The following is a 26,768-nucleotide window of genomic DNA, read 5'->3' on the forward strand; positions in this document are numbered from 1 at the left end:
GAAGAAGAAGAAGAAGAAGAAGGGGAAGAGGAATAAAGAAAAGACATGGCGAATAAAAAGAAAAAAATATGCCTGCAAATTCCTAACTAAATGGACTGGATTGGGTTGGGTGTGCATAAATGGGTTTGGGTTGTTGTTACTGTACATAATATGTATAAACTATGTACAGATAAATGAATTATATTCTTCTTTACGTTTGTTTGTGTGTGTGATTATATATGACACAACCCCCACCCCCCCTACCCCCGCCTTTTGAATATCTCCCTAATTCTGAGGTCTCAAGGTTGGCAGGTATGAATTAAACCTATTGGGGCAATGTCAAAATTAAGTAGCTACGTTCACATCTGTAACAAAGACATGCTGTGGATTTTCTCATATCAACTTAGAAAAAAAAAAAAAAAAGTAGATTTATGATGCTTTCTGGATTTGTTTTCCATTAGGAGTCCACTGATTTATGGGCATATAATTGTTGAAGGCAACGTTGACGTTGTTTAAGGAGGAAATGAAATTACTTGGAAATTACCCTTCTGGAGCAAACGGGAAAAAAAAGTAATGTAAAACCAGCATGTATTTTATTTTCAAGAAGACATTACAAACTCCAGCATACGTTAAAACATTTGAATAGTGATAAAATATAAAACACAAGGAAACAGAAAGGACCAACAAGTTATCAGTTACATGAACAATACAAAAAGTATTTAGTCACCCAGACACTTAAGGCAATAGATAAGCATTGCAGTTTTAAAAACAATTTAAAGTTGTTTAAATTTACACAATTTAAAAATGAAATCCTAACAAGGCCTCAATAGGTCAAATGCACACCATGATGCTATATGAAACTTCTGTAGTACATAAATACAGCATATTGCTTTACATCTCTCAAAATACACCAAACATCTCTTGTCCCTCCTGGGAAATTAAGTCATTACATCACAAAGCCTGAAAATCTTACCAAGCAAGTGGACTTTCCATGGGAAAGAAACTTGCCAAGACTATAAGGAAGCCACGGTATAGGTAAGACTATAAGGAAGCCACGGTATAGGTTCCTTGATACGTTCGGGCCTCTTTGAAGGAGAGACTATCCTGCTTTGACATTGATTGGCTGGAACTTTAACATGCTGCAGAAGTGTGTGACCTATGTTGGCCTTAGTTGTTTTAGCAAATGGATGATGGAAATATCCTGTTTTTACCTAATCCTCCATTTCAGAGCTTTGGCACTGAGGTTCTGAGATCACACAGATGTGAGGAAAAAAGGTCAACCTGAGTGAGACACTTACAGAAATTTCTAGATTGCAAAGAAGCTTTTGACCTTTGCCAGGCTTTGGGGGGGGGGGGGATGGGGGGGCAGTCTTTGGAATAAAGGCACACTTTGAGCATAAGAAAAAAAAAAAAAAAAACGTTTTAAACCAAATATAATTCATAAAGATTACAACAAAACTTCCACCAGGTCAAAAGTCTCAGAATAGGTCAGTTTGATCTCTAAGTGCCATTTATGAAGTAACTTTTCAAGGAATCAGATACCAACAAATGGAACTCCATCTCCATGACAAAGAGTGTAACAGTACATCACAGTGATATATACTGTCATTATAGTGGTATCTGCATGTATTTTATGAACCATTTTATTTGGTTGACTAAAGCTGAAATTAACTTTTGATTGATACATCTATGAAAAACATCATTCATAAGCCATAACAACCAAATAGTCATACTGAATGAAAATGCTATTATGAAACAATTAAATGATTTTTTTTTCTCACAACAGATGTCGACCAAATTTGTATTCACTTTTGCTTTTGTGAGTGCGACTCACATACTGTACTAAATATTCATGGCACTCAACATATGTGTTCTTCTGCTTTGGTTGTCGTATGATTGCAGGTCCAGGCTCCACTATATGTTTGTGATTTCACGGATCCATTCCCGCAGTTTGGTGACACGCGTGTAGACGCCAGGCTTGTTCCGCCGAGCGCAGCCTTCTCCCCAGCTCACAATGCCAGCCTGGAACCATTTGCCTACATCGGAACGACACACAAGAGGACCGCCGGAGTCTCCCTGTGGAAGCCAAAAGAAAGAAACTTTTAAACATCATTCCACATTTTCCAAAACTTGATGAAATGCATGGACGCTACACATATTTCATCACCGTATTCAAGAGTTGCCTGTTGATCTATTCTAGAGAATGTTTTTTTAATGCATCACTGAATGTTTATTCGATTTTTATTATATATCATGATTATTTATTTGAGTGTTAATGGGGAAATTTTTTCATTGTGTGTATTGATGCTTTGGCTATATTGCATATAAAACAATTTTGCCAATAAAGTGCTTAAAATTGAAATAGGAGATGAAGTGATGATTATGTATAAGAGAAACTTGGGGAAAAAAGGGGAGAGTGCAAAGCAATTGCAAACGTTTAAATTTTTATTTTAATCACTTATAATTTATTATTTTGTGCCTCTAATTTAAGCTGCTTATTTACTGTGTCATTTCATTCCATTACTATTATTCCTAAATGATTTGTTTTGTGTGTAATACAATTCGGCTCTTAATTACTTTGCCAATATTGCAATGAAAACAGACGTGGCAATGAAGCATATTTGAATTGGGAGATGAGAGGAGAGAGAGAGGAAGACAAAACTACTAAGTGAATGAAAGAAGATCACAGAGGGTGAGAAAGATGGAGCAAAGAAAAAAAGAGCGAGAGAAAATCTACGCGCTACTAAACCAGGAGAGAGGAAGATGGAAAGGAGTCACAAGACCAGGACCAGAACCTGTGCGAGAGAAAAGCACACTAAGAAGATTACACCCAGAATAAGAGAGACGCACAGAGCGTTCAGAAGAGGAAAGCAAGATGAATAACAAGTGAGTTAGAAGTAGAAATTATGGAAATCAGCTCATTTAAATATCAGGGAACCAAGTAGAATAATTAATCTTCTCCACTACGAGGCTGCAGGAAGACAACAACATTAGCTGAACATTTTGACGACATTATGCTCATGTCATGTCTGTACTGTAGATGTTTCTGAATGAACAGAACAGGACAAAAAAAAAAAAAAGACTTATCTATTGACTATGCATCTAAATGGCTAATAAACTACCTCGAATTCATTAACATTCACGTGAAATTCACGTTAAATTTGCACGTGCTGTAGATTTCAGATTTTCAAATTACATCTGGGGTTGAGGCATTATGATTTTGAGTCTGTAAATGGCCATTAAAAAAAACAGCCCAACATGTACAATTGTTCATTGAACTGTTATTGTTGAAACTAGTTGAAAGAGTAATTTTAACAGGAATCTAGATGCTAATGCTAAGCTTTGGACAACAGAGGAATTTTTATTTTATTTTTTACATAAAAATGTTGGCAGAATTCCACTAATGTAAACACACAATATTATTCTTATATGCGATTTGGTCTATGCACAGTGTTTTGTTTGTGCAAAAGAGACAACTTTTATTATTATTTTGATGATTATAATAGTTTTTCACAATATTGTTTATAAAATACTAAGAACTGACCTGACAATCCAAAAAAAAAAGAAGAAGAAAAAAAGAAACATTTCACTTAAATATATTGCAAGTGGCCCAGAACAAAATTATAATATCAGATCCCATGTGTTTTTGTTATAAAAAATAAATAAATAGGAATGGTTTTACCTGACAAGCGTCCACACCTCCAGTGAGGTAGCCACTACACATCATTCTAGAGGTCAACTGACCTTCGGTCACCATGTTGCATACTGTATCATTAATCACCTTTACTTCTGCTTTCTGCAAGATTTGTGCAACACTTCCTACAACACATAAATAAAACATTAGTCATATGAGACCACCTCTATTACCAATGAGCAACTCTACTTAGTATGAGTGTTTGAAACATTTATTATGATGATCATGTGCTTCCACAAAATCTTAGAACAAAAGTTGTGTTAAAAGTGACCCTGAGACATGGAATTGATAATTGTCAAACTTGTGCGGCAAAATTCTAAAGGTATCTCATAGAAAACAGAACTCTAAATGCAAAGGGGAGCCCTCAGGCACACAAGCTGTCTCACCCACCTCCCTCTCGGAGTGTGCCCCAGCCCGTAACAAAGCAGCCAATACCAGCCGCGAAGACGTGGGTGGATGCCGGAAGGCAGATGGGATGCACGGTGTTGGTGAAGTTCAAAGGATCGCTCAGTTCCAGCAGTGAGATGTCATAATCGTAGGTCATTGAGTTGTAGTTTGGATGGGTGATAATGCTCTTCAAAGAGCGCTTCTGAACATAGCCGTCCTGGATGTTCTGGTCCCGCAGACCACTGTATGTCAGCCAGTTGGATGTCATTTTGTAGCTGTTGACAATAAACACAGTGTTGTGTAATATTTTTTAATTCAGCTTTCAGTCTGAATTTCAGTCTCAGAAATGTATGATTGTACTGCATATCTTGTGCTCCACCTGCTGGACACTGAACAGAAATCAAGCCCAGGCTTTGATCCAACACAAAGCACAAATGCAGGAAGAAGTTTGAGCACAAAGCAAATGGAGAAAGATACATTACAAATGTCTAATTTATGTCTGTGATAAATTATCATTACCTACAGCTAAATTAAATACAGCACTAACACTAACAGCCATACAGAGATGCAATAAACGGACTCACGCTGGGTCAGGCTGGATGAAGCAGTGGGCAGCACACAGCAGCCATTTGTTAGAGATGATTGAGGCGCCGCAAACATGTCCCTCAAACTTGAAATGTAGACTGACCTGCCATGGCCATTCACCCACATCTGCGTTCTGCCCACCCACAATACGGTTGTGCTTGAATGGCCGGACTCCACAGTCTGAAACCAAAATGTAAGAAGGGTTCGGACACAAAGACTTTAAGGAAGACATCATTGGTATGCTGAGACGAGAGGTGATGGGGGGTCTTGAACATGACCAGCAGGGATAAGATCAGAGAGATAACTGCAAAACTTTTTGCACTGAAAGATGGCGAGTTTCCTGTAACATCTGCTCTGACTCACACAGTACAGTCGGCCTTTACCGGGACTACAGCAGAAGCATAACAATGTAGATATATGGAGGAATGAACCATGCTGGCTAAAAAAACACAATGAGAAAAGGACAATGAAACTAGCAACCCTGAGGACTATAATAGAGAAATAATGTCAAATAAGGTTTCATATATAGATAAAAAAAATTAAAAATTATATATATATTTTATACACTAATAACCATATTGTTGATGATGCAGAAGCAACTTCTGGAAACTGCAATTGCTTTTAAATGTGAAATGTGAAAGTGGGGAGCTCATTAACCTCAAATGATTATGCAATAAAGACACTAGAAATTAGACACGAAAAATTAATACCGATAATTGTATGTGCATTTATAATTATAATGTTACATATTATAAATCTATAATACTTTTTAATTAAAACTAACTACAATTATGAAACAGATAAAAAAAATTTTTTTTTTCACATAATTTGTCTGTGCATCTCAAAGAATTAATCATAAGGGTTACACTTTTTTCTTTGCTAAAATCAATTGCTGTCCCTTTAAATTTGTAAAAATTATTCTCTTTAAGTGTGTTGTTAAGGGATAGATCTTTGGTGGTTTATAATCAACTGACAATGCCTTTTTATTAAACGGTGAATTAAATACTTTGCAAAGGTACTTAATCTAAAGTACATTCAAAAATGATAAATCTGGCATCAGCGCAGCTTCACATTATGTAACACTTGAGTGGAAAATAAAGGACTCCAAAAAGCAAATTGAATATAATAAGAAATACTTCTAACTCCTAATTATGATTAGATAAACCACACTGCAGGTCAACGTAAAACAAGTGAAATACCCAACTGAGCACTACAGTTAAATAATATATATAGGCAATATCACATGATCAACAGTGCTGTTGTTCTGAATATCAGCACAGCTGTGTATTAATCAAAAAGTTCTTCATATTGTGCAACACGTGGCCAGTTACTAGACAACACAGATTATGAAAGCAAAAATACAAATCAAAAATGTGACTTACCACATCCCTGTTCATCCGAACCATCTGAGCAGTCTGCTTCACGATCACACTCTGCGTTCACTTTGTTTACACAGTCCTTGTTTTTACATTTGAAGGAGAAATCATTGCAGATACCAGCCGCTAAGAGAGAAAGAGTACAGATAACGTAAAACTCAGTTTTTTCCAAACTTAACTTGACATTAGAGACCCTAAACTATAGACAGATAGGGATAGTCTTACTATAAATGGACATCCAGCCCAACAATAGAAAGCACTATAATATTTTATGATTCTGTGAATGACTCGGACCTGCATATGTTAATATCACAATGGAAATGTTCAATGTTTACCTCAAAGAAAAAAAAGGGACATTTTTATTATTTTATTTTTATTTATTGTAACAATATTTTCATCATAGGTTAGCACATTCTCCACTCCATATATATTTATTTATGTATTTACATATACAAGTTATAATTAGATTGACTATAATTATATATGGCCTACATTGACTAATTCAGTTTTGTATCTTTTGTTTATTGTTTTGTATCTTTATTTTGTTGTTTTGTATCTTTTGTTTTGTATCTATTGTTGGTTGTTTGTATCTTTTGTTTATTGTTTTGTATCTTTTTTCATTTTTTTATTATTTTGTTTTGTAGTGCTTTGTTTCCTTTCAAGTGGCACCTATGATGCCATGTCAAAACATAAGTTGTTTGTTGCTTGTGAATAGGTATATTCGATGCACATACTGTAAGCTTACAAAACTAGTTAGATTGACCTGGTGATAAGCTCTATGGAAAAGCAGCTCTGTGGTCAGTAAGTCAAAGTTAAATCCACTCACCTGCTGCACAGGAGACCTCATCACTGCCATCAGCACAATCATTTTTCCCATCGCATATAAATTCTTGTGGGATGCAGGCACCGTCTCCGCACCTTTCCTGAGCCCTGCCACAATCTAGGAGGAACACCAAAACAAAACCATGTCAAGTGTCCTTCAATGGCAAGAATCAAAGTGGCTTTTTATAGTGTGCAACAAAGAAGCATGTTTTGAAGTTCTCAAGGAAAAAGTCATAGATCAAAGTAAGTTAATCTTAAATTTGTTTATTGGAATCCAAGGAAACAGCTGGTCATGTGACCTCAATGAGGTTTCGCTTTGTGGAGATAAAACACCTGCCATGGCTTTGTCTGTCAGTACTTAGAGAAACTCACCGCAATCTTCCTCATCACTATTGTCACCACAGTCATTCGCTCTGTCACACACAAAGTACTGAGGTCTACACAGGCCATTTTTGCAGGTGAACTGTTCGTCATCACACTCTGAAACACAAACCACATTGAACTAAATAATGTGTCAACATAAAATTTAAGTCTAACATAACCAATATTTGTCAATTATTAGAACCATGTAAACACTCATCTTTTTTTTAAGTTTACTGGTTACTTGCAAACAGGATGCAAAATTATAATGCAAATCTGAAGTTAAGGAAGTGGAACTTACACATGATTTTGAATTAACCATAAACATAAACTGATGATCTAAAGAACTGATGTTTGAAATACTGTACCACCTATAGTGTAAAATTTGCTAACATTTCATTATTTTCAATACATAATAACATACGTACATGACAAATCATACATCTAATATATAATATTTCATATAATACATACATTTTGAACTAGTATTTTAAATTAAGTTCTGTACATCTAAAAACAATGAGTACAATTGTAAAATCACCAGTAAAACTGACAGTACTGAACATAAATGGGAGGAATCAGTCCAATCAGCTTAAGAAAACAACATATTTTTATATTACACACACACACACACATATATATATATGTCAGATTATGTAACAATTACATTTTTGATTTTGTTTTTATTCATTTGGACTGAATTTTATACAGCAACTGAATTGCAATTTTGTAAATTCATCTTCGTGTCGTTCTACATCAGTATCCTGTTGCACAGGGCTAATTCAGTTCAAAAGGTTTGAATGACAATTTAGTAAAATCCTGACAGGGATGAGACTTACTGCAGTTTTTCTCATCACTCATGTCTTCGCAGTCATTCCACCCATCACATTGTAGCTCTTTTTTGATGCAGTAGCCTGAGGTGCATGCAAACTGACCAGGGCAAGCTGGAGATGAAATTCATGAGGGTAAAAACAGGAAGACGGCCAGAACCCAACACAAAGGAGAAGTGAAAGGAAGTTCTAATTATATAATAATGTGATCTGTTGATTTAAATGGTCCAGGATCAAAATTTCATAACTGGATTTGGCTGGCCATATTGAAACACTGGGCTTACGTACGGTTTCCAGGGTCAAAGGCGGTGTAAACGATCCTGAATCCCTTATCAGTGTAGGATTCATCTGAATGGAACTTCACTTCTAAGGAATTAGTGATGCTAGAAAGAACAAGTCTACGTTTCTCTCCACAATACCTTCAAAAGTAGAGGAAGTAAAGAAGTGTCAAAACAACAAAAGCTAAAATGAAACTAAAAATTAATTGGCAACAAATGGTTTTCAGCTAAATTAACAAACTTTTATTTATTGGGCCTTTTTTATTTCAGACTGTCAGGAAGCAGACAAGAAATGATGACGGAAATGGTTGGCATGGTAGGACAGATGACAGAACTCACTTTTTACCCAGCACCTCTACGTAGTCTTTGTGACAGGTGCTAGTGTCCACCATCGGCTCTTTCACACGGAACATACTGAACTCAAGCTTTATCCTTCTGCCAGCAGGAACCTGCAGAACCCACATGATGTTGTTCACGGTTATTTTCAAAAATGCATAGCTCAATAATAAAAGAGCACTTTTACAACCCTAATCAAGAGGAGTAGTTCAATCAAATATGAAAATGTTGTCTTCATTTCTTCACTATCATATTGTTCTGAGTCTGACCTCTTATTATTTTCTTTCTTTTGTGAAACACAAAATAAGATTGAGACAAGTGGGGTGAGTGGAGTAAAGCATAATGAGTGACACCTGCACCTCTCACCAGTCTCAAGTTCCCTGGAGGAGCTCCCGAAGGATAAGAGTAACGACAGTGAAAGACGAGAAAGGATTTTATGTTGTATCGTATTTTCCGGACTATAAGTCATACTTTTTTCATAGTTTGGCTGGTCCTGCGACTTATAGTCAGGTGCGACTTGTTTATCAAAATTAACTTGACATGAACCAAGAAAAAAATGAACTAAGAGAAAACATTACCATCTACAGCATGCTGTACTCTATGCTGCTCAGTGCTCCTGTAGTCTCCCCTGAAAAGCCCTCTCGCGGCTGTAGACGGTAATGTTTTCTCTTAGTTCTTGGTTCTAAATAAATGCGACTTATAGTCCAGTGCGACTTATATATGTTTTTTTTCCTCATCATGACGTATTTTTGGACTGATGCGACTTATACTCAGGTGCGACTTATAGTCCAAAAAATACGGTAGTTTTGATATGTTTTATGGAGCAGTCGTCCGTGAGGGGCTGTCACTTTGTTTTGTGTTTGTTTATTTGATAATTAAAGTTTTATGTTTAAATGTTCACCGGTTCCCGCCTCCTTCCCGATCTACAAACTTTGTTACAGAGATGTTAAGCAGAATGCCTGAGCTGCTTTATATTAATGTAGTTTTCACCACTTATGAACTTATAAGCTGAAAAAAAAAATCGGACAATCTGCCAGATCTCTCAAAGCTCACATTTTCTCAGTTCAAAAATTGCACCTTCAGACAAGTATTTACTTATACACTTCGGTTCTAAACTTTAAGATTTGTCTATGTTAAAAAAAAAATTATAATAATTTATGCTCGGCAAGACTTTATTTGGTCAAAAATACAGTAAAACAGTAGTACTGTAACTACTGTTAGAATTTAAAATAAATGGTTTCTAATTTAATATTTAAAAATGTAATTTATTCCTGTAATGGCAAAGTTTAATTTTCAGCATCATTACTCCAGTCTTCAGTGTCACATGATTCTTCAGAATTAATTCAAACTAATTCATGATTAGTTTGCTGTGCAAATCTATGTTGAAAGCAGCTGTGCTGTTTACATTTTTTATTTTATTTTATTTTTAGAAACACTGATTGACAGTGATCAGGTTAACGCATCCTTACTGGAAAAAAATGCATTCATTTAAAAAACTAATTACATTATACCTAACATCTCCTTTTGTGTTTCATGAAAGAAAGAACATGATAAAAGAAAGAACAGCTATTACAGAGTTCTCTCTATTGGTAAATAAAGAAAAGTGAAACGGTCATGTGGGGCTTACGTTGATGGTCCAGCTGCAGTCCAACAAAGGAGGATAGAAACTGGGAAAATGAGGAGAGGTGAAGTTTCCTGTGAGAGCAGTCAGAGATGCTCCACAGCTCCCAGCTAGAAATTAGTATGGGGGGGTGAATGGAAAACAGATATTTATAACATGGAACACTTCAAGTCCAATTCAACATTATTTTTTGAGTTCCAAGGCAGACACTGCAAGACTTATAACTATAGAATATTAAAGCATTGTACAGAATGATCAATGACTTTACCAGCAATAATGGGAACGACAGTGTAAACCGCTCTGAATCCAGGTGTCTGGGCCACATCAGTGATTAGGTTGACAAGCATGACGTTACCAGAAGAAACTACCTCGAGAGGATTTGTAGGGGGGCGAAGTCCACACTGTCTGTGATAAAAGGTGCAAGAGTGTTAGAACTGTAGCAACGGTGTATACACACACACACACACACACACACACACACATATATATTAAATTGCTTGATGGGACGAAAATCTGTGAGGTTGTATAATTGGTATGTTTGTTTCTAAAGTACATTTTGTCAATGGTATAAACCTGTATATATAAGCCTGCAGATGACCTCCAAAAAGATTTAATAAATCTTTTTAAGATCATTAATTCTATCAAGATTGTGTAAACTTTGACTTTGTAGTGAAATTAAATGTCAAAGCAAAGTCACATTGGTATATCGAGTTCAGAAGCCTCAAGACAGATACAGAGAGAGAGAGAGAGAGAGAGAGAGAGATTCCTGGGGCGTAACAACATTATTATGAACTGTATGGCTGTGATGCACAGGAACGCTGTGTCACCTTGGAAACGGGGAGTGGTGGTGTGAATTATGCTCAGAGCACACTGACTTTAAGATACAGTTTACGACCTTTACTCTTCAGGTTATTTGTTACATAGCATAAATAAAAAATAACATAAAAAAAAAGTACAGTGTTCCTTTACTAAAGTTTGTCATGACCCAGGTGACTTAAACTTGGCATGTAAATAAGAGGTGCTAGAAAGAGGTCTTAACAAGCCAATCCTGAGCAAGAAGCCGGATGCCAACCATGAAAAATGCAATAGAATTGAAAAGTTGTGTAGCCAGCGCAGATGAGAGGGCTTCTTCCTTGAAGTTTAAAAGGCAGAGATGCATTGCAAAGGATATAACATATATCCTATACTGTACTTTTTTTTTTTTAAACAAAATAATATTTTATTTTAAAATTTTCACAAAAATATTAAGCAGCATAACCATTTCCAACTTTTATTATGTTTTTATGAGCAGCAAATCAGTATTTTAGAATAATTTCTGAAGGATCATATTACACTAAAGAGCAGAGTAATGATGCTGAAAATTCAGCTTTACATCACAATAAATTGAAATAGAAAATGGTTATTTTAAACTCCAATGATAGTTCACAATATTACTGTTTTTACTGTATTTATAATCAAATAGATGCAGCCTATATGAGTATATGAGGGGAAAAAAAGATTGGTTGTAAATTACAGCACATGCTAATCTGAAGTCCCTAAAAGTGTTTTTTATTTATTTATTTATTTTTTGTATGGTATTCAAGTGATACTGACAGAACATAATTGTTTTTTAACTTGGAACATTCCTTTAAAATGACACTCAAGTCAAATCTGAGGTGTGAAAGTGGCATGTACTCACTTTGTGATAGCATACGTGCTGTCAGGACTGAGAGAGTTGTAGATGGCCACGTAGTCATTGGCACAGTCATCTTCTATGTGAAAGGTCCTGAACTTGACAATAATGGCGTAGCCTTTGGGAGCACGGATCTGCCACTGGCATCGGGACTTAGCTGGGTATTTCCTAGGGTGATCCGGAGATGTAAATTCTTTGTTGGTGGTGTCAGCCATGAGACTGTAAAAGCATTTCTCTGATAACAGAAACAGGAAAAAGATAGATTTAAACTTATTGCGTTCTAGGTAAATAACACATCAGATGATAATTGCTGTGCAGCAAGTATAAGAAGCACAAAGATCCTTAGCCCCCTCAAAGTGGTTGAACAGAGTGGATTATTGGATGGACAAAAGATCAAGCAAAAACCTTAAACATCTGCATGAATCAAAACTGTGGCTAGATTTTCTTCCCTATTGTGATGTATTGCGCAAACTAAACGGAGTCATGTTTAATCAATCACTGTTTATATGTCCCAACTATAACCAAACAGACCACAAAATAACATCACCATAACCACAGAGTTAAAAACTAAATGTTTCGAAATCATTCATTAGCTGTTGAGTGCTGTTGTCAGTAGTCCAGCACATCTTTAACTTCAGATTGAAACAGGTTTTTATGGAAACATTATTATATGAAAATGTATTCCCGTTTTTTTTTTTTGTTTTATTTTGTTTTTTGTTTTTTTGCTTCATCAGCATTAAATAGACTTAGAAGTCAAAATGAAACTAATTTGTACTTTAAATGTTTTTCTTTTATATATATACCATTATTTTCTATTTAATGACATGACCTTAAATATTAATGCTAAAACATTATCACATTAAACACTAAGCTTACAGTGATTTGTGAGTTGATGAATACTAAATTAAATCATAAAATACTAAAATACAAATAAAATAAAAACAAACAAAATGTAATACATTTTCAAAATTAATCCATAAGTATATTTATTTAACAGTTTTATTTGTGTCCCTGCATGTCATGTGACCAGTACCCCAGTCAACCGTAAATAATGTCAAGGTGTTGCTAAATTATTTAAATATCAACTCTCAGGAGTTACTTATTTACTATTTTAGGTCAATGTACTTGGCTGACAAACATTTTGGGAATCCCTGGTCTCAAATAAGGAAAGCCTAGAAATCAAGTTATTATATTTGTATGAAAGATTACAAGCCAAATATTTCATTGAAGAAAAACGGGTCAATTTGGCTTTCATGTTGACTCTAAAGTTAGAAGAAACGTCCATGCACTTGCAGTTTAATGCAGATAATTTAGACTTTCGTATAAAGGTGCTGCTGAAGAGCTGTTGTTCAACATTTACTCTCTGCGGTTGAAAAACAGGTTTTTGAGATCACTGTACTGTTGTGCACAGCAAGGTAAGTGGATGGGAAAGCGAGCGAGAGATAGAGCGAGCATGAGATGGAGGCGGGCAGGCATTTTTCAGTGAGTGACAGGAGAGAGCACGACAACCCAGGTGGAAAATTACAGTGCAGCGGTGACTGAAATGGGACAAACTTTACTCACTGGATCTGGGGTCCCTGGCCATGCGAGGGTCTGTGGCTGCAGAGAGAGAGAGAGGGAGGGAGAGAGAGAAAATGATGCATGCTGTACTTTTTTCATTCCATTTTCCAAAGGCCTGTCAGATATTCTGTTCCTCCTCCTCCTCCGCCCATCACCTTGACTCCAGCGTTCTCAAATACCAGTCTCTCACTTCACTACAGGAACATGAGTCTCCATACAGAGATATCATTTTAAGCAGAGCACTGAGGTGTCACTCAGGCCTCCTGCTCTCATGTATACAATGCATAAGGGGACCAGAGAAGGACAGAGTTACAGTTTTTTTTTTTTTTTTTTTGCAAACACAAAGAATTACTGTGCTGCATTGAGCTGCACAATGAAGCCAAGTCCCTATCGCTATCTACAATGTTATTAAAAAGCATCTTTATGTGTTTTTTATTGTTTTTGTTATTTATATACAAGTTAGTCATCAGATTTTGCTCCAAAAAGAATCATAATGTTGTTTTTCAATATAATCTTCCTTATCTCATCCTAATCACTGCACTGTGACTGTGTGGAGCAAACACGCTATCTTTAGAATTACCAATCATCTTACCTGAAGCAGTGATGTCGATGTCAGTGACTGCAATGTTGCCGACTTGTCTGCCCTCCTGGCGGATGCCCCTCATCAGAGCCCTGACAACGCGCTCCTCCGACAGCTCCGGGACAATCTCTTGGTCATTCTCAGGAATGTCAAATTGAGACCAATGATACGCTATGGTTCCTTCACTGCAAATGCAAAGTTGGTGCAAAGTAGACATATTGTTGAACGAATGTACAACTTGATTTTTGTGATGCTTGCCATGCATAATGTACTTTCAAATTTTAGGATTTGCTTTGCACAATGCTAGTTGCCAAGGTGTTTTGTATGGTATTAAGAATTATGCTATGCTAGGTCTAGTTGGTTTCTTATTGACCCAAATCAAAAAAGAGCCCATTAAAAATGACCCTCTAATTTGGTGTAATGGATTTTCACTGTTTTTTATGGTTCCCTGGCTCTAAGCATGAGCAGCAGTAATAGTTGAACTGGAAATGTATCATTTGTATTTTATTAGGGTGATTTTTTTTAACCTAGTTTCTATGAGACTTGTAATTTATCTCTATCAGCGGAACCACTGAGCATTAAAATCAAGACATAAAGAATGATCTGTCCTTTCATTTAAAAAACTATTTGATTTAGAGAGCATGCTGTAAAATCAGCTTTGTCTGAATCAGGGATCAGGGGTTCAGCCGTACCTGAAGGCAGTGATGACAGACTTGGTATAGTATTTAGAAAGGAGAGGATCTCTGGTGAATGTATTGTTCATCTGAAAAAAAAAAAAAACATAGATTATTTAACACAATTACAATAAGATATAAAAGGTCAATGATAAGCAGCAACAATACAACCTTTAAATATACTTATTGTATATATCATTATATATATATATATATATATATATATATATATATATATATATATATATATATATATATATATATATATATATATATATATATATATATATATATATACACATAAACATACATATACATATATAAAATGTTAAGACAAATAGAGTCCTAAAATAGTCTGTTTGACATCTTTGGAGTGTAAAAACACTTAAAATTCTTTAAAAGCTTTAGTACGGTCTTTAAAGTTTCAAAAGAAAGTCAAGGTCACCAGAACACTTATAACACCATCAGCAAAGAAAAGTCTGAGGGAAGCAAAAACACTCACAATTCCTTCCAAGCCCCTCGCCACTTGTTGGAATTCTGCACTTTCGGGATTGTTGTACACTGGACTGTACTCTGGTCTGAGAAGTTTCATTTGCCCACTGTAAACCAGTGTGGACGAGCTGTGTTTATAAGAGGTGGACTCTTTTTCCAATTCTTTGGTCCTGACTGAAAGAAAGAGGGACCTATTAATTAAGTAATGGCATTTATAATTCACAATATTACAATTTTATTGCATTTTTGCAGTTTTGGAGAGAATAACAGTATTTAAACAGTGTAGGTGTGCAACCTTCATCATTTAAGAGCAAGTTAGAAATGATTGGTGAATCTTTGTACCAACGAAGAGCCAGACAAGAAATCCGACCACTGCCGCCACTACCAGCAGGGCAATGAAGACCCCCACGGCAATCCTCCCCCTCCTTGCTGGTGCCATCTTCTGTTCATTCGTCATGAAGGAGACATTCTCATGGCGCCCGTTCGCTCCCTGAAACAGAAATGAAAAGTATTCGTCCTTCAAAAGTACTGGAAACATTTAGTTTCTTTGACAAATGTTACAATATAGCATCTTCAGAATGAATCGTGAATAAACAATGAATGTCATTTTAACAGTAAAACATTGTAAAAAATGTTAACGATTTTTTTATTTTTATTTTTTTTTTATGAACAGTAAGGTTAAAATGGTACGTTTTCAGAAGTAAGAGAGAACAAATCAACATATCATTTACAGTAAAAAAAAAAAAATAAAAAAAAAAAAACAGTAAACTGATATTGCCAGAATAAACTGAAAAATGAATTCACATCATTTCGGTTTCCTCTTTAAAGAAACTTTAGGGCTGTCAAGCAAAAAAAAAAAAAAAAAAACAGCACTACAAAAGGCAAAAGATTTAAGAAAGTGCATGATTAATATTGTTTAAAATGTCTTTCTTGTGTTCTTGCTGTGTAACTTCCACTCTACAGAACAAAAACAGTGCATTGTGTATAAAAATGCTTATTATTTGTTTCGGTTCGAGATCAAGTAAGCACTAATACATTAAACATTAAATGCTATTAAATGTTAATAAGAACCGAAACACTCATGAGATACACAGTTTACATGAGAACATTTAATGCAAACCACTTATTTTTATTTTATCCCACGCCATTTATGCTTTAATGTGTTCGTGAGCTTTAACTTGTGCTTTTAACTTAAATTGTGCATGAGAAGGCATAGTATGTGGTCTACCCACCACAACCACTTCCTAAACTATACAGGAAGTGCTGGAAAACAAAGATAAGCCAAAAACAGATATACAGTTAAAGCAGCAGTAGGTAACTTTTGTAAAAATGTATTTTTTACATATTTGTTAAACCTGTCATTATGTCCTGACAGTAGAATATGAGACAGATAATCTGTGAAAAAATCAAGCTCCTCTGGCTCCTCCCAGTGCTCCTATTGCCATTTGCAGAAAGTCATCCGCTCCCGGTAAGAAACAACCAATCAGAGCTGTGGTCCATAACTTTGTTTGTGTTCAAAATGTAGAAAAATTTATATAATAAGCGAGTACACCATGAATCCATTTTCCAAACCGTGTTTTTAGCTTGTCCTGAATCACTAGGGTGCACCTATAATAAGTGTTTATATTCGGACTATTTTAGATTGCTTCGGGGATACCGCGGCGGAGTAACCCAGTACCTTTGTGATTCTTCATAGACATAAACAGAGACAAGTAGTTCTGGCTACGATGTTCTTCCGCAAGACGCAAGCAATTCTGTTTATTGACCGCTAGAGCGTCAAAAGTTCCCTATCGCAGCTTTAAGCTTCTCATATACGGTACCGTATGTGGCTACAAGTCCCAACAGAACTGAACATATGTGAAATAACGTACATATAAATGCAGTTATGCTCTGTTGCACTCTGCATCAACATATGCGGAGGTTTCAGTGGCCTAAACACTGAAGCATCAAAAGTAGTTAGGCCTGTTTCTGTGACCTTAAACACACATACACTGTCAGTTGTTTGACATAGTATGTCATCCAGCAGAGTACTAAATTGTTTGCATGACATCTTTAAAGTGCAGTTGTGTGAGTTAATTAGGAAATATGACTAAAAGTGATTGGATGAACATCCTGAAGATCCTTCCACAAGGAGATATTTGCTTGCCTTTATGAAGGAAGGTACAGATATTGTATAGCTTGTATTCCAAAGGTAAATTTGGGATGCTAACTAAAATGTTGAAAGCTCAGTTCTAAGTAAATCCGTCACAGTTGAACAACAGTGTCCAATGAGTCAACATGAAATGACATTCACAGCCCACTTCCCTGGAACCCTGCTGAGTAAAACAGCATAATGAAGAAGAAAGCAAATGTAGGTTCTGATTTTATCTGATGGTAATTGACTGGATTTACACTTAAGAAAAATAGTTTCTTTCTTTGGAATCTATATGGTTCCATGAAAACCTTTAACATTCATTGAAACTTTTCATTAGAAAAAAAAAAGGTTCCTCAGAGTGGAAAAGTTTTTTGAGATGATATTCATTATGCTAAGAAAAACAACAACTGGTCGCTAAAAGGTTCTTTGAGGAACCCAAAATGGTTCTTCTATGGCATTGCGACAAAAAACCTCCTTTTGTGTAAAGGCCCATTCATATCAAGCAATATAACTATAAAGATAACTAAACCGATAACAATTTTAGCGTTCACATCAGCGAACAATATCTGTTTATTTAATGTCTGTTTATTTAGGTGCACACTAGTCTGCCACTTTAAATTCTCGAGCACGTTACAGCAAGATGGATTCTGATTGGCTGTCAATATTTGTAATGTTTATCAGCTGGAAAAAAAGATCTGAAAGTGATTCCAACAGTATTGTTTCTCTGTGACCGGAACGTTATAGTTGTGGTGTGGACTATGTTTTTCTTTATTATTAAGAACGATTTTTAGAACTATATCATTATCTTTATAGTTATTGTGCTTGGTGTGAACGGACCTTAACATCCATGAAATCTTTCAAATCCATAAACATTTTTTTCTTTTTTTTTTTATAAATTTCACAAAAGGTTTTTATAAATCTCCATTCCACACAAGGTTATTTATGCATCTTTCATTTTTTTTATATATATATTAATAATTTTGTTAATGCAAACTTAAAAAGTAAATCTTGTGATGCCTAAATTCACTTGACATTTACTATTTATTTATTTATTGAAGATAGGAGCTACACTGCAGCAATTGCTTGAATATTTGTGAAAAATAACAAAGTCATTTTATTTCAGAAGCCTGTGTTTGAGAAAGGTTCAACTTATGACTTGATTTTGCAAGATGCAGTTAGGGAACTGCTGTGAGATATCTGGATGGTTTCCATTCTCTATGCAGAATCCCCAAAGGACGCAAAGGTACTAAATAACAGCACTGAGACACATCCACAGTCAGGCATTTAAGGAACCAATATGCATCTTCCCTCATTTCCTCCTTTCTTCTCCACACACTGTTGACTCCACAAAAAAAAAAAAAAAAAAAAAAAAAAAAACGGATCTAATTGTCCATAAATCAGCCATTGCCCACCGCAGCGGTATCATACTGAAGCTAAACTGGGACTGTGGAATTAGCCAGAGCCTCAGTGCATGTTTTGAACTAAAAGTGCACGCTCGCACAATAAGGAAAGAGTTTGCAATTAAAAAGTGGTTAGAATAGACATCCGAAGATCATTAGAGAGACAGAGTCACTTGGTATTAAATCAATTTGTCAGATTTGCAAGCCCCTTTTTAGGATTCGCTCCCGTTTACAACAGCAAGTGCGATAACTCATCACAATTAAAGCCATTCTTACTGTAGCCCGCCTGGCACCCACGCTGCCTAAATTTTTTAATAGCCATCATGGCACAAGATTAAGAGAATCATCGGGGAACGCTAGTCACTTGCTCCTGTGGGCTTCTGTTATCAGTCATCCTGATCACAGCCTAATAACAGCATTACACGCCGTGATTCTACCCATTACCCTCTGGAAAACGCTATACTGAAGACATATCACTCTCAGTAAGGGCCACCAGCAAATCAGTAGCGTCTCTTTCACACTTTTATCAGCCAGGGGAGACAAATCTAATTAGATGCCCCATCCACAGGTGTAATGTGCATAAAGCCAGTGTGGGTTCTTTCTCTGAACTGAGGAGTGCTCAGAAAATGGAGCGATATCACTCAAATTAAAGATTAGCAACAAGATTTTCAATGGAACAAACAAAAGAAAATTACTTTTCGTGAAAGCAAAACAAAGCTTGAATGTCCAAGACTTCCCATTGCTTGCAATTATTTGACCTGTACAAAAACCATTGGTCCATTATGCTCTATTTGTTGTCATGTTATTTTATGAGTATTAAAGGTCCCCTTCTTCGTGATTCCATGTTTTAAACTTTAGTTAGTGTGTAATGTTGTTGTTTTAAATAATATCTGTAAAATTCTAAAGCTCAAAGTTCAATGCCAAGCGAGATATTTGATTTAACAGAATTTGCCTACAAAAAACGACCCGTTTGGAATACATCCCTCTAGTTCCTGCAGTAATGACGTCACTAAAACAGTTTTTTTGACTAACCACCGCCCACATGAATTCACAAACAGGGGGGCGTGGCCTTGTTGAGCTCCGACGGAGAAGAAGGAAGAGCTGTTTGTGTTTGTGTTTGTCGCCATGTTGTTGAAACGCTGTTTTTTTCATCTCTGAGTGCAGTCATCTTTGTTTGGGCTTCCCAGGAACGCTGTACTTTGAGATTAATGGTTACAATTTATGTTTAACTCAGTTCCCGAAAATTATAATCCACATGTAAAACTATGTGCAGCTCATTTTGCTGAGGACAGCTTGCTGAGGACAACTTCCTCAATCTCAATCAGTTTAATGCTGGATTTGCACAAAGATTATTCTTGAAAGATGGAGCAGTTCTCTTTGTCTGGAGAAAGCGTTGTTTATGGACCACAACCGGCAAGTGTATTTTATTATTTAAGTTGGTGCGTTTAACAGTTTCTGTAACTTATTACACAAAGGGCAACGCTGTTTAGCTTTGTTAACTAGATGTTAGGGCTGTGCAAAAAAACGAATGCGGTTTTCATGCGCATCTCGTCAGTAAAAACGCTCCTCCTGTGACTATAAATACATCTCCAGCACGTGCGTTCTAGCCCAATCGCGTTACCAGGAGGGCAGCCTGCTCTCAGCTGCTGTCGAATCACAACACAGGTACCACTGGCCCAATCAGAACTCTTTACGAATTTCTGAAGGAGAGGCTTCATAGAACAAGGAAGACATCAGCCCGTTTTTGTGACAGTGAAAACAGCGGTATACAGATAGGTGAATTGTGTGAAAAATACTGTGTTTTTTTACACGCGAAACATGAACACGTTATATTGCTTATTGTAAACACAATCAAAGCTTCAAAAAAGCGCGTAAAACGAGACCTTTAAAATCATAAACACACTGGTTTGTGTAGCGCAAATAGTTTTACTATATTTACCTTATAAAAATAAAAAAAAGAGGAAAAAATGTGACCAAATTATAGAATTTACTCAAACTAGAGTCGATTTCCCACAGTAGAAGGTGTTCACAGAGTCCTACGGATAGATTTGTTAACCTGCTGCCACATTTCAAAGAGTACTGTTTTTGAACTGAGACATTTGACCCATGCGTTAAAAGTATTTCGGCATAGCACATGAAAAATGATTGATGGCATGCATAACCAAACCTGTTCCTCAAGCTTTTGAAAAAATAAAAATAAAAATAAGGAAGGAAGGACCAAAACAGAAGAAACTGATATAGTTTTTCTAAAATAAAATGCATTATTGCCTTCTGCAGATAAGACCTGATCATGGATAAGATCTCAAATTCTTCACGTTACACTTATGTTATCTCTCTCATGGCAGACACATCACAGGCTGTTGACTCAACTCCTCTTTTTATTTGACTTTAATCTTGCCCTGCAACATATCGCACTGTTTGCATTTGTTCTGTTTTATTTCTGTTCCTCTGTTTCTCCAGGAACTAAAAGTTTAGTCTTTGTACTTCTAGCCTTAGCTACCTGCCAAGAACATAAAATGTTAATGAATCACTATTGTGCAGCCAAACTTTCAGCTGAAACAGAGATCAGAAACTGTTAATCATAAGCAAGATTTGACATTTACACATGGGAACCCAACAAATTCACGCTGGAGCCTTTTTTTTTTTTTTTTTTGGTTGTTGTTGTTTTTTAATGTTATGGATGATAACTAATAAATGCCAGAAAATATCATGTTAAATAATTAATCTGAATAAATAATTTATCTAAATATTTAATATATTTATTATTTGAATAAACAAATTAAAAAGTCAAATCAGTCATTTTAAATGCTACAAATCAATTTAGGCACTGCTACATTTTAAATTTACAATATATATAAAAAAATGATATTCATAGATTTTTAAAGATTACATTTAACAGTGTTATTAAAATGTTAGTGTTTTAAAGATTAACTTTGAGTCATCTAAGTAGAAACTGATATATATTCAATACTATATATTGATATACATTCAATACTGACTGATAAAAAAAACTGTATTTGATAAATTTATGCATGTCAATCCATGGCTTGTTGCAACAACAAAAAAATAATAATAATTATCAACACAGTATGACAGTCACATGACATGACAAAAAGCTGTCACATCATGAATGGAGACAATAACTGAAAAGAATGCAAGAAAGCAATTTTACTAATTTCAAGGATTCTTCTGACGCCAGTTTGCAGTCTGCAAAGCCAAGCAGACCACATTTCTGAGAGAGTCCAGCTGTCAAGTACTTCTGACAAGGAGCTGGACTAGAGGCCAGTAATCACTGACTGGTCAGTCAGCTGGAAAAGACAGTTCAGGACACCGAAGAGCCTCCAAACAACACAGGAGCAATTAAATATTAAAGAAAGAATCCCCCTAAGGCAAAACAGAATGTTTAAAGATATACAGGCAATTAAAAGAGAAATGACGGTTGAGTTATTTATTCAGTTGATATGTTTGTACTCCATGCAGCAGATAATTGTACTATATTAGGGTCTTTTTTTTAAACATATTATGAAACAAAAGCAGAAAACTACTAGTAACTGTCAAGTTTTGGACAACGTCTTTGAAGCGTTTCAAAAGGAATCTCAGCCTGGACAGAAAAAAAAAAAAGTTTTTGTAAAACTGTTGGAATTAAAATACTATTCCACTACTTTGAGAAAATGATAACTCAGGCCATGTAATGAAAAACACCCAACAATCTCAGTGTAAATGATTTCTTAAGTTGTATTGATTGTTAATTAATAAAGCAAGCTAACAGGAAATTATAATCATTTATGAAACTGTTGAAAATAAACTTAAACTAACTAAAACTAAACTGGAAGTGTTGGAAAAACAGCAACATGATGTATCAAGATTTTTTAGTTAGCAATATTTGTCCATGCGAATAGCAATAATTTTATTACAAAATGAATTTCAAATGAACAGAAAGTCAGTCAAGGGTGTTAATGAAGCCCCCAATCACACACATCTATAAATGTCTCATCTTAACAGTAATGTAAGTATTTGTATCCTGAACAGAACATGAACCATCCAGATTTTAAGAGAATAAATTGTGTTTATACAAATTCCAATTACACCAGCAATCATCATCATACCCTAAATATGGCTTTCCAGATGCAAACAATAAATATTTGATAAATACTTGAATCTGCAAATTATTTGTTACGTCACTGACAACAAATGAGAAATATTACTAATATTCCAGAAAGTCTTTCAATTAATATGAAGCCATAAAAACAGCATTTATAGTGATTATAAATATTTTAAATACTTGTCAGTTAGCTCAACTAATCAAAAACAACAACTCTTTCTCCAAGACTCGTAGTATCACATTAATAATGAAACGCCTTTAGGAACACCAAAATAACTTTTTAAGGGATTGTACAAAACAGAATTGCATAAGACCAAGTATAAAAAAGGTGTGCCTATTGTCATGTTCAGACATTTCTTATTAAGAAGTTGTAAAATCACATTTCTTTCCAACTAGGTTACAAACACACCTTTTACCTCAAGTTAACAAACCTGAAACTGCAAGCAGAGAGAAGATGAATCAGTGCTGAACGAGAAGAGGCTACTATGAAACAGTCACACTGGATCGACTGAGATGATACAGAATATAAGAATTGCTCTTATACCGGCAACACGGACCAGAGGTTATTTGGGGCCCAAAACATCTTTATAACATAAGTCTGTCAATAACAGGCCTAACAGAGGTTGTTGTTGTTTGAATAACAAAATGATTTATTGTTTGTTTAATTGTATATGTTAAACTGAGCCAACAATTACAAAAAAGAATCTCCATAAACGCACCATAAATGTCCATATAACACTGAATTTTGATTTATTCCATATCCATATTTCTGAAGACAAGCAATAGTTCTGTGCATGTAAGAAGCAGTGGGAAAAAATGTAATTCACTGCTATTTCTCCTCTTTTTTTGTAGGCCATGTTTCCATAAAATGAAAAAATATGCCTTAACGTAGAAGAAAATGAATGGATTTTGAAGATTATGGAGGAGGGAAGATTGAATAACAACATCCTTTTTAATTTGTGGGTACTGTAATTAAATCTAAAGACTGTAGTTTTTTTATATACAGTAGTTGATATATTTAAATACTACCCACTGTATATAGCATGGGATTTTGTGATCTTTCAGGAATGCAATAGCATATAGATAAGCTAATACATGAAATAAGCTGCAAACTTCAACTTAGATTTGACAGGGTTAGAAAGTATCCAACATTTGCCACACAGTAGAACAATCCTCTTACATTGCAATGCTTGAAACTTTTCAGTAAACTAGTGAAACACATTTTAGCTTAAAGCTGGTTATGCATCTATACCATGCTGATGGCTAGCACAACTGTGAATTCATGTCTATCACTTAAAACCACTGATTTTAGCCTGTGTAGCAAACATAGAGGAAATATCAATTCTGCAATGCATTAAGGCCTTCATCTGTTTTTCTCAGAAAGGATCAGATAGTCACATGTATAGACAGCGGCTGTGAATAGCTGAGCATGTACCAAACAATGCAGTCTGCCTCAGTATCATCAGTCCACATCAGAGCAAAAAAAACATATTACATTCAACCTAAATGAATGGCATTGATGATTGGTCACCAAAGAAAGAAAAATCTTTCAGAAGAAAAAATCTGCTGTATTAATCTAAGATGCTGAACAAAAGCAGACAAGACTCAAAGTTTGTCCCATAGCTGCATCGCAAACAACTGCATTTTGAAACATTACATACCGATCTTTAACCTATGGTTCATAAATGGGCTCATGCACCAAAATCCAATGATGATGGCAAAATGTCACACAGTTTATTTTAAACAGCATTTTCAAAGAAAGAATTTTGCTCTTGCATATAAATTACGGTAGTATGACATGGTGTTTTATTCTTAGTTATTTTTGAAAACTTTTTTATAAAGAAGGCATGCAATCATTGAATTTTATTTTACTCCATGAAACCTACCCATACTGAAATAAGCTGTCTGGAGGAGCCTGAGAAAAATTTGTTGTCCTCCATGAGTATGTGAGGATTCTTGCTATCAAGTTGAAACAGGCCTAAGGAACAGAACAGACTGCAAAATACCTGGAAATCTAGGCGTGTTTAGAAGGAAACAGATCTTATATACTGTATCTGTACACATTACCTCCCCTTACTGCAGTAAAGGTCTTACTCATGCCTGATCATATATGGCCCAATCTGTCTAAAGTATATATTGTCAACATATTTTGGTTGACATGGTTAATCTATACAAAAAGCCAATGCATCAAGTGTCAAAGAAATGATTACTTCCCAACCTATTTATAGGACACACACATCCATTATGTCTTTACTTAGAAGGCAATATCCTCAAGGGAAATGACTGGCTTTAAGAAACTAGCGTTATTTGGGATTTGAAAACAGGTGACAAATGACATCTCACACCAGTAATCTAGATTTCTCAACACCTTGGCACACAAAGTTATCCAGAACAAAAAACAAATAATGTGGATTATATAATATAATATTTCAAAACTGGGTGTATCTGTCAGTTTTTGCTCCCACAAGCATTGTGTTGCTGTATTTTGTCATCACAGACAAATAACAACTAAGCTGTGGATGTGACTCAACATCAGGCCAAAAAAAAAAAGCCAAGCCCAAAGCCGATGTGTGCTCATTTCCAACTTTATGACAAGAATTTACACTTTACCACAACCACATGCAGAGAGAGAGACAGGATTACACTAACACAGTTCCACTAAATGGATCTCAAATACTTCATTTCCCTTCTGGGGACGTATCTGGGCTGTCTTACACTACTGCTGATCAACCACAAGAGTAAAATGCAAGCAACACCACAGTCAAGGGATTGAATTTCAGGTAACACTAAATACTATGAATGTTAAATAATAAAAATAAATAAATAAACTGTTATATTTGTTTACTACAGCCTTCTGTCGTCTGATTAATAGTTTATTTATTTTTTTTGTCCTTAGACTGACAATTCACTGACAAGGTCGTCGCAGTTATGAAATCTTCTTACGTGAATCTTTTCAAAGAACAAATCATTCTCGTTCACCACTTGAACTGAACTAGTTCATGATTCAAGTTTCTCTACGTTTGGGGCTTAACGACTTGACGAATCTTTTTAGTGAATTCCATCAAACGAGTCACTGGAATGAATCAAACGTTCCACCACTAGCTTATCGCGCGAGACTCGAACAGGTGTCAAAGCGGAAAACATTTTATCATAATAATAATAATAATACATGAAGAAAAAATAAAGTAAAACTGGGCTACTGGGATGCAACATCACAAATCATCTCTTTGATGAGGGTTAAAATTCACATATTCAAGTTGTGTTGTCAATTTTGAACAGGGCATTTTAGGTATATCTTGGTAAGGTTGAATATATCTAATTTAATATTAGGAACATTAAAGTTGACAACATACACCATTTCAATTAAAGATATTTTTACACTTACATTTTCATACACGGCAGAAGTCATGTTATTTCAGGAAACTCGTTTCGCTACGAAATAGAAGAAAATCACACGCCCGAGTATCCGATCAGTCAATCCGGACGCTGATTCTTTAATGCAGTTTGGATGAAATAGTCCAGTTGGAAAAGTTCTCGACTGGCTGTTCAGGGTTTAAATCCCGTGGCGTTCTTTCATCTCTCACCTGAGGGCTCAGAATGACGCTATAGTTTCAGTGGGCATGACAAGGTAAAACTACTTCCGTCACCAAAGGCACAGGCGTTTACAAATAAAGTATCAAAAGAGTCTAGCCGTAGTTTTGTATATTGGTTTCAGACACCTTGTTCAGAATTGTTCTTACATTAACTCCAGACTAATATTTTGATATTGCAGTTAAACAAGTGAACAAAATGTATCTAGGAAAGAGGTGTAATAAATACCTGTAAGGTTAACTTGTGTTATCATGTCATATAGTGGGCCGATGCAAGTTGCCATATTTTATTTTTA

At 35.4% G+C, this 26,768-nt stretch overlaps 2 protein-coding genes across 3 annotated transcripts in view; one reads left to right on the plus strand and one right to left on the minus strand.

Moving 5' to 3' along the window:
• Positions 1-1,042: 1,042 nt before the first annotated feature.
• Positions 1,043-26,516, minus strand: LOC128028981 (suppressor of tumorigenicity 14 protein homolog). Its single transcript, XM_052616403.1, has 19 exons — positions 26,268-26,516; positions 15,589-15,736; positions 15,257-15,420; positions 14,773-14,843; positions 14,093-14,265; positions 13,504-13,539; positions 11,947-12,175; positions 10,537-10,673; positions 10,275-10,378; positions 8,651-8,760; positions 8,322-8,452; positions 8,043-8,147; positions 7,216-7,323; positions 6,848-6,961; positions 6,028-6,147; positions 4,645-4,825; positions 4,064-4,335; positions 3,662-3,798; positions 1,043-2,055 (listed from the first exon to the last, which is right to left on the minus strand). The coding sequence occupies exons 1-19, from the start codon at positions 26,289-26,291 to the stop codon at positions 1,894-1,896; spliced, it is 2,526 nt and encodes an 841-aa protein (XP_052472363.1). The 5' UTR covers positions 26,292-26,516; the 3' UTR covers positions 1,043-1,893.
• LOC128028982 (amyloid beta precursor like protein 1) overlaps positions 25,515-26,768 on the plus strand; it is a 55,331-nt gene continuing 54,077 nt past the window's right edge. The window contains exon 1 of one of the 2 annotated variants that reach the window (XM_052616404.1): positions 25,515-25,662. The gene's annotated coding sequence lies outside the window, so the exon portion shown is untranslated. The remainder of the gene's footprint in view (positions 25,663-26,768) is intronic. The other variant, XM_052616405.1, reaches the window with a different exon arrangement.

The sequence above is a fragment of the Carassius gibelio genome, chromosome A15, assembly GCF_023724105.1.
Source record: "Carassius gibelio isolate Cgi1373 ecotype wild population from Czech Republic chromosome A15, carGib1.2-hapl.c, whole genome shotgun sequence".
Classification (NCBI taxonomy): domain Eukaryota; kingdom Metazoa; phylum Chordata; class Actinopteri; order Cypriniformes; family Cyprinidae; genus Carassius; species Carassius gibelio.

What these genes read in the sequence shown, in the direction of transcription:
- LOC128028981 (XM_052616403.1), bottom strand. Translation starts at nt 26,291, where the DNA reads ATGACTTCTGCCGTGTATGAAAAT. An exon ending in GTAGAGGTGCTGGGTAAAAA is followed by an intron (nt 8,453 to 8,650) that starts GTGAGTTCTGTC and finishes CTACTTTTGAAG; the next exon opens with GTATTGTGGAGAGAAACGTA. An exon ending in TTCGGATGAACAGGGATGTG is followed by an intron (nt 4,826 to 6,027) that starts GTAAGTCACATT and finishes TTTTGGTTTCAG; the next exon opens with ACTGTGGAGTCCGGCCATTC.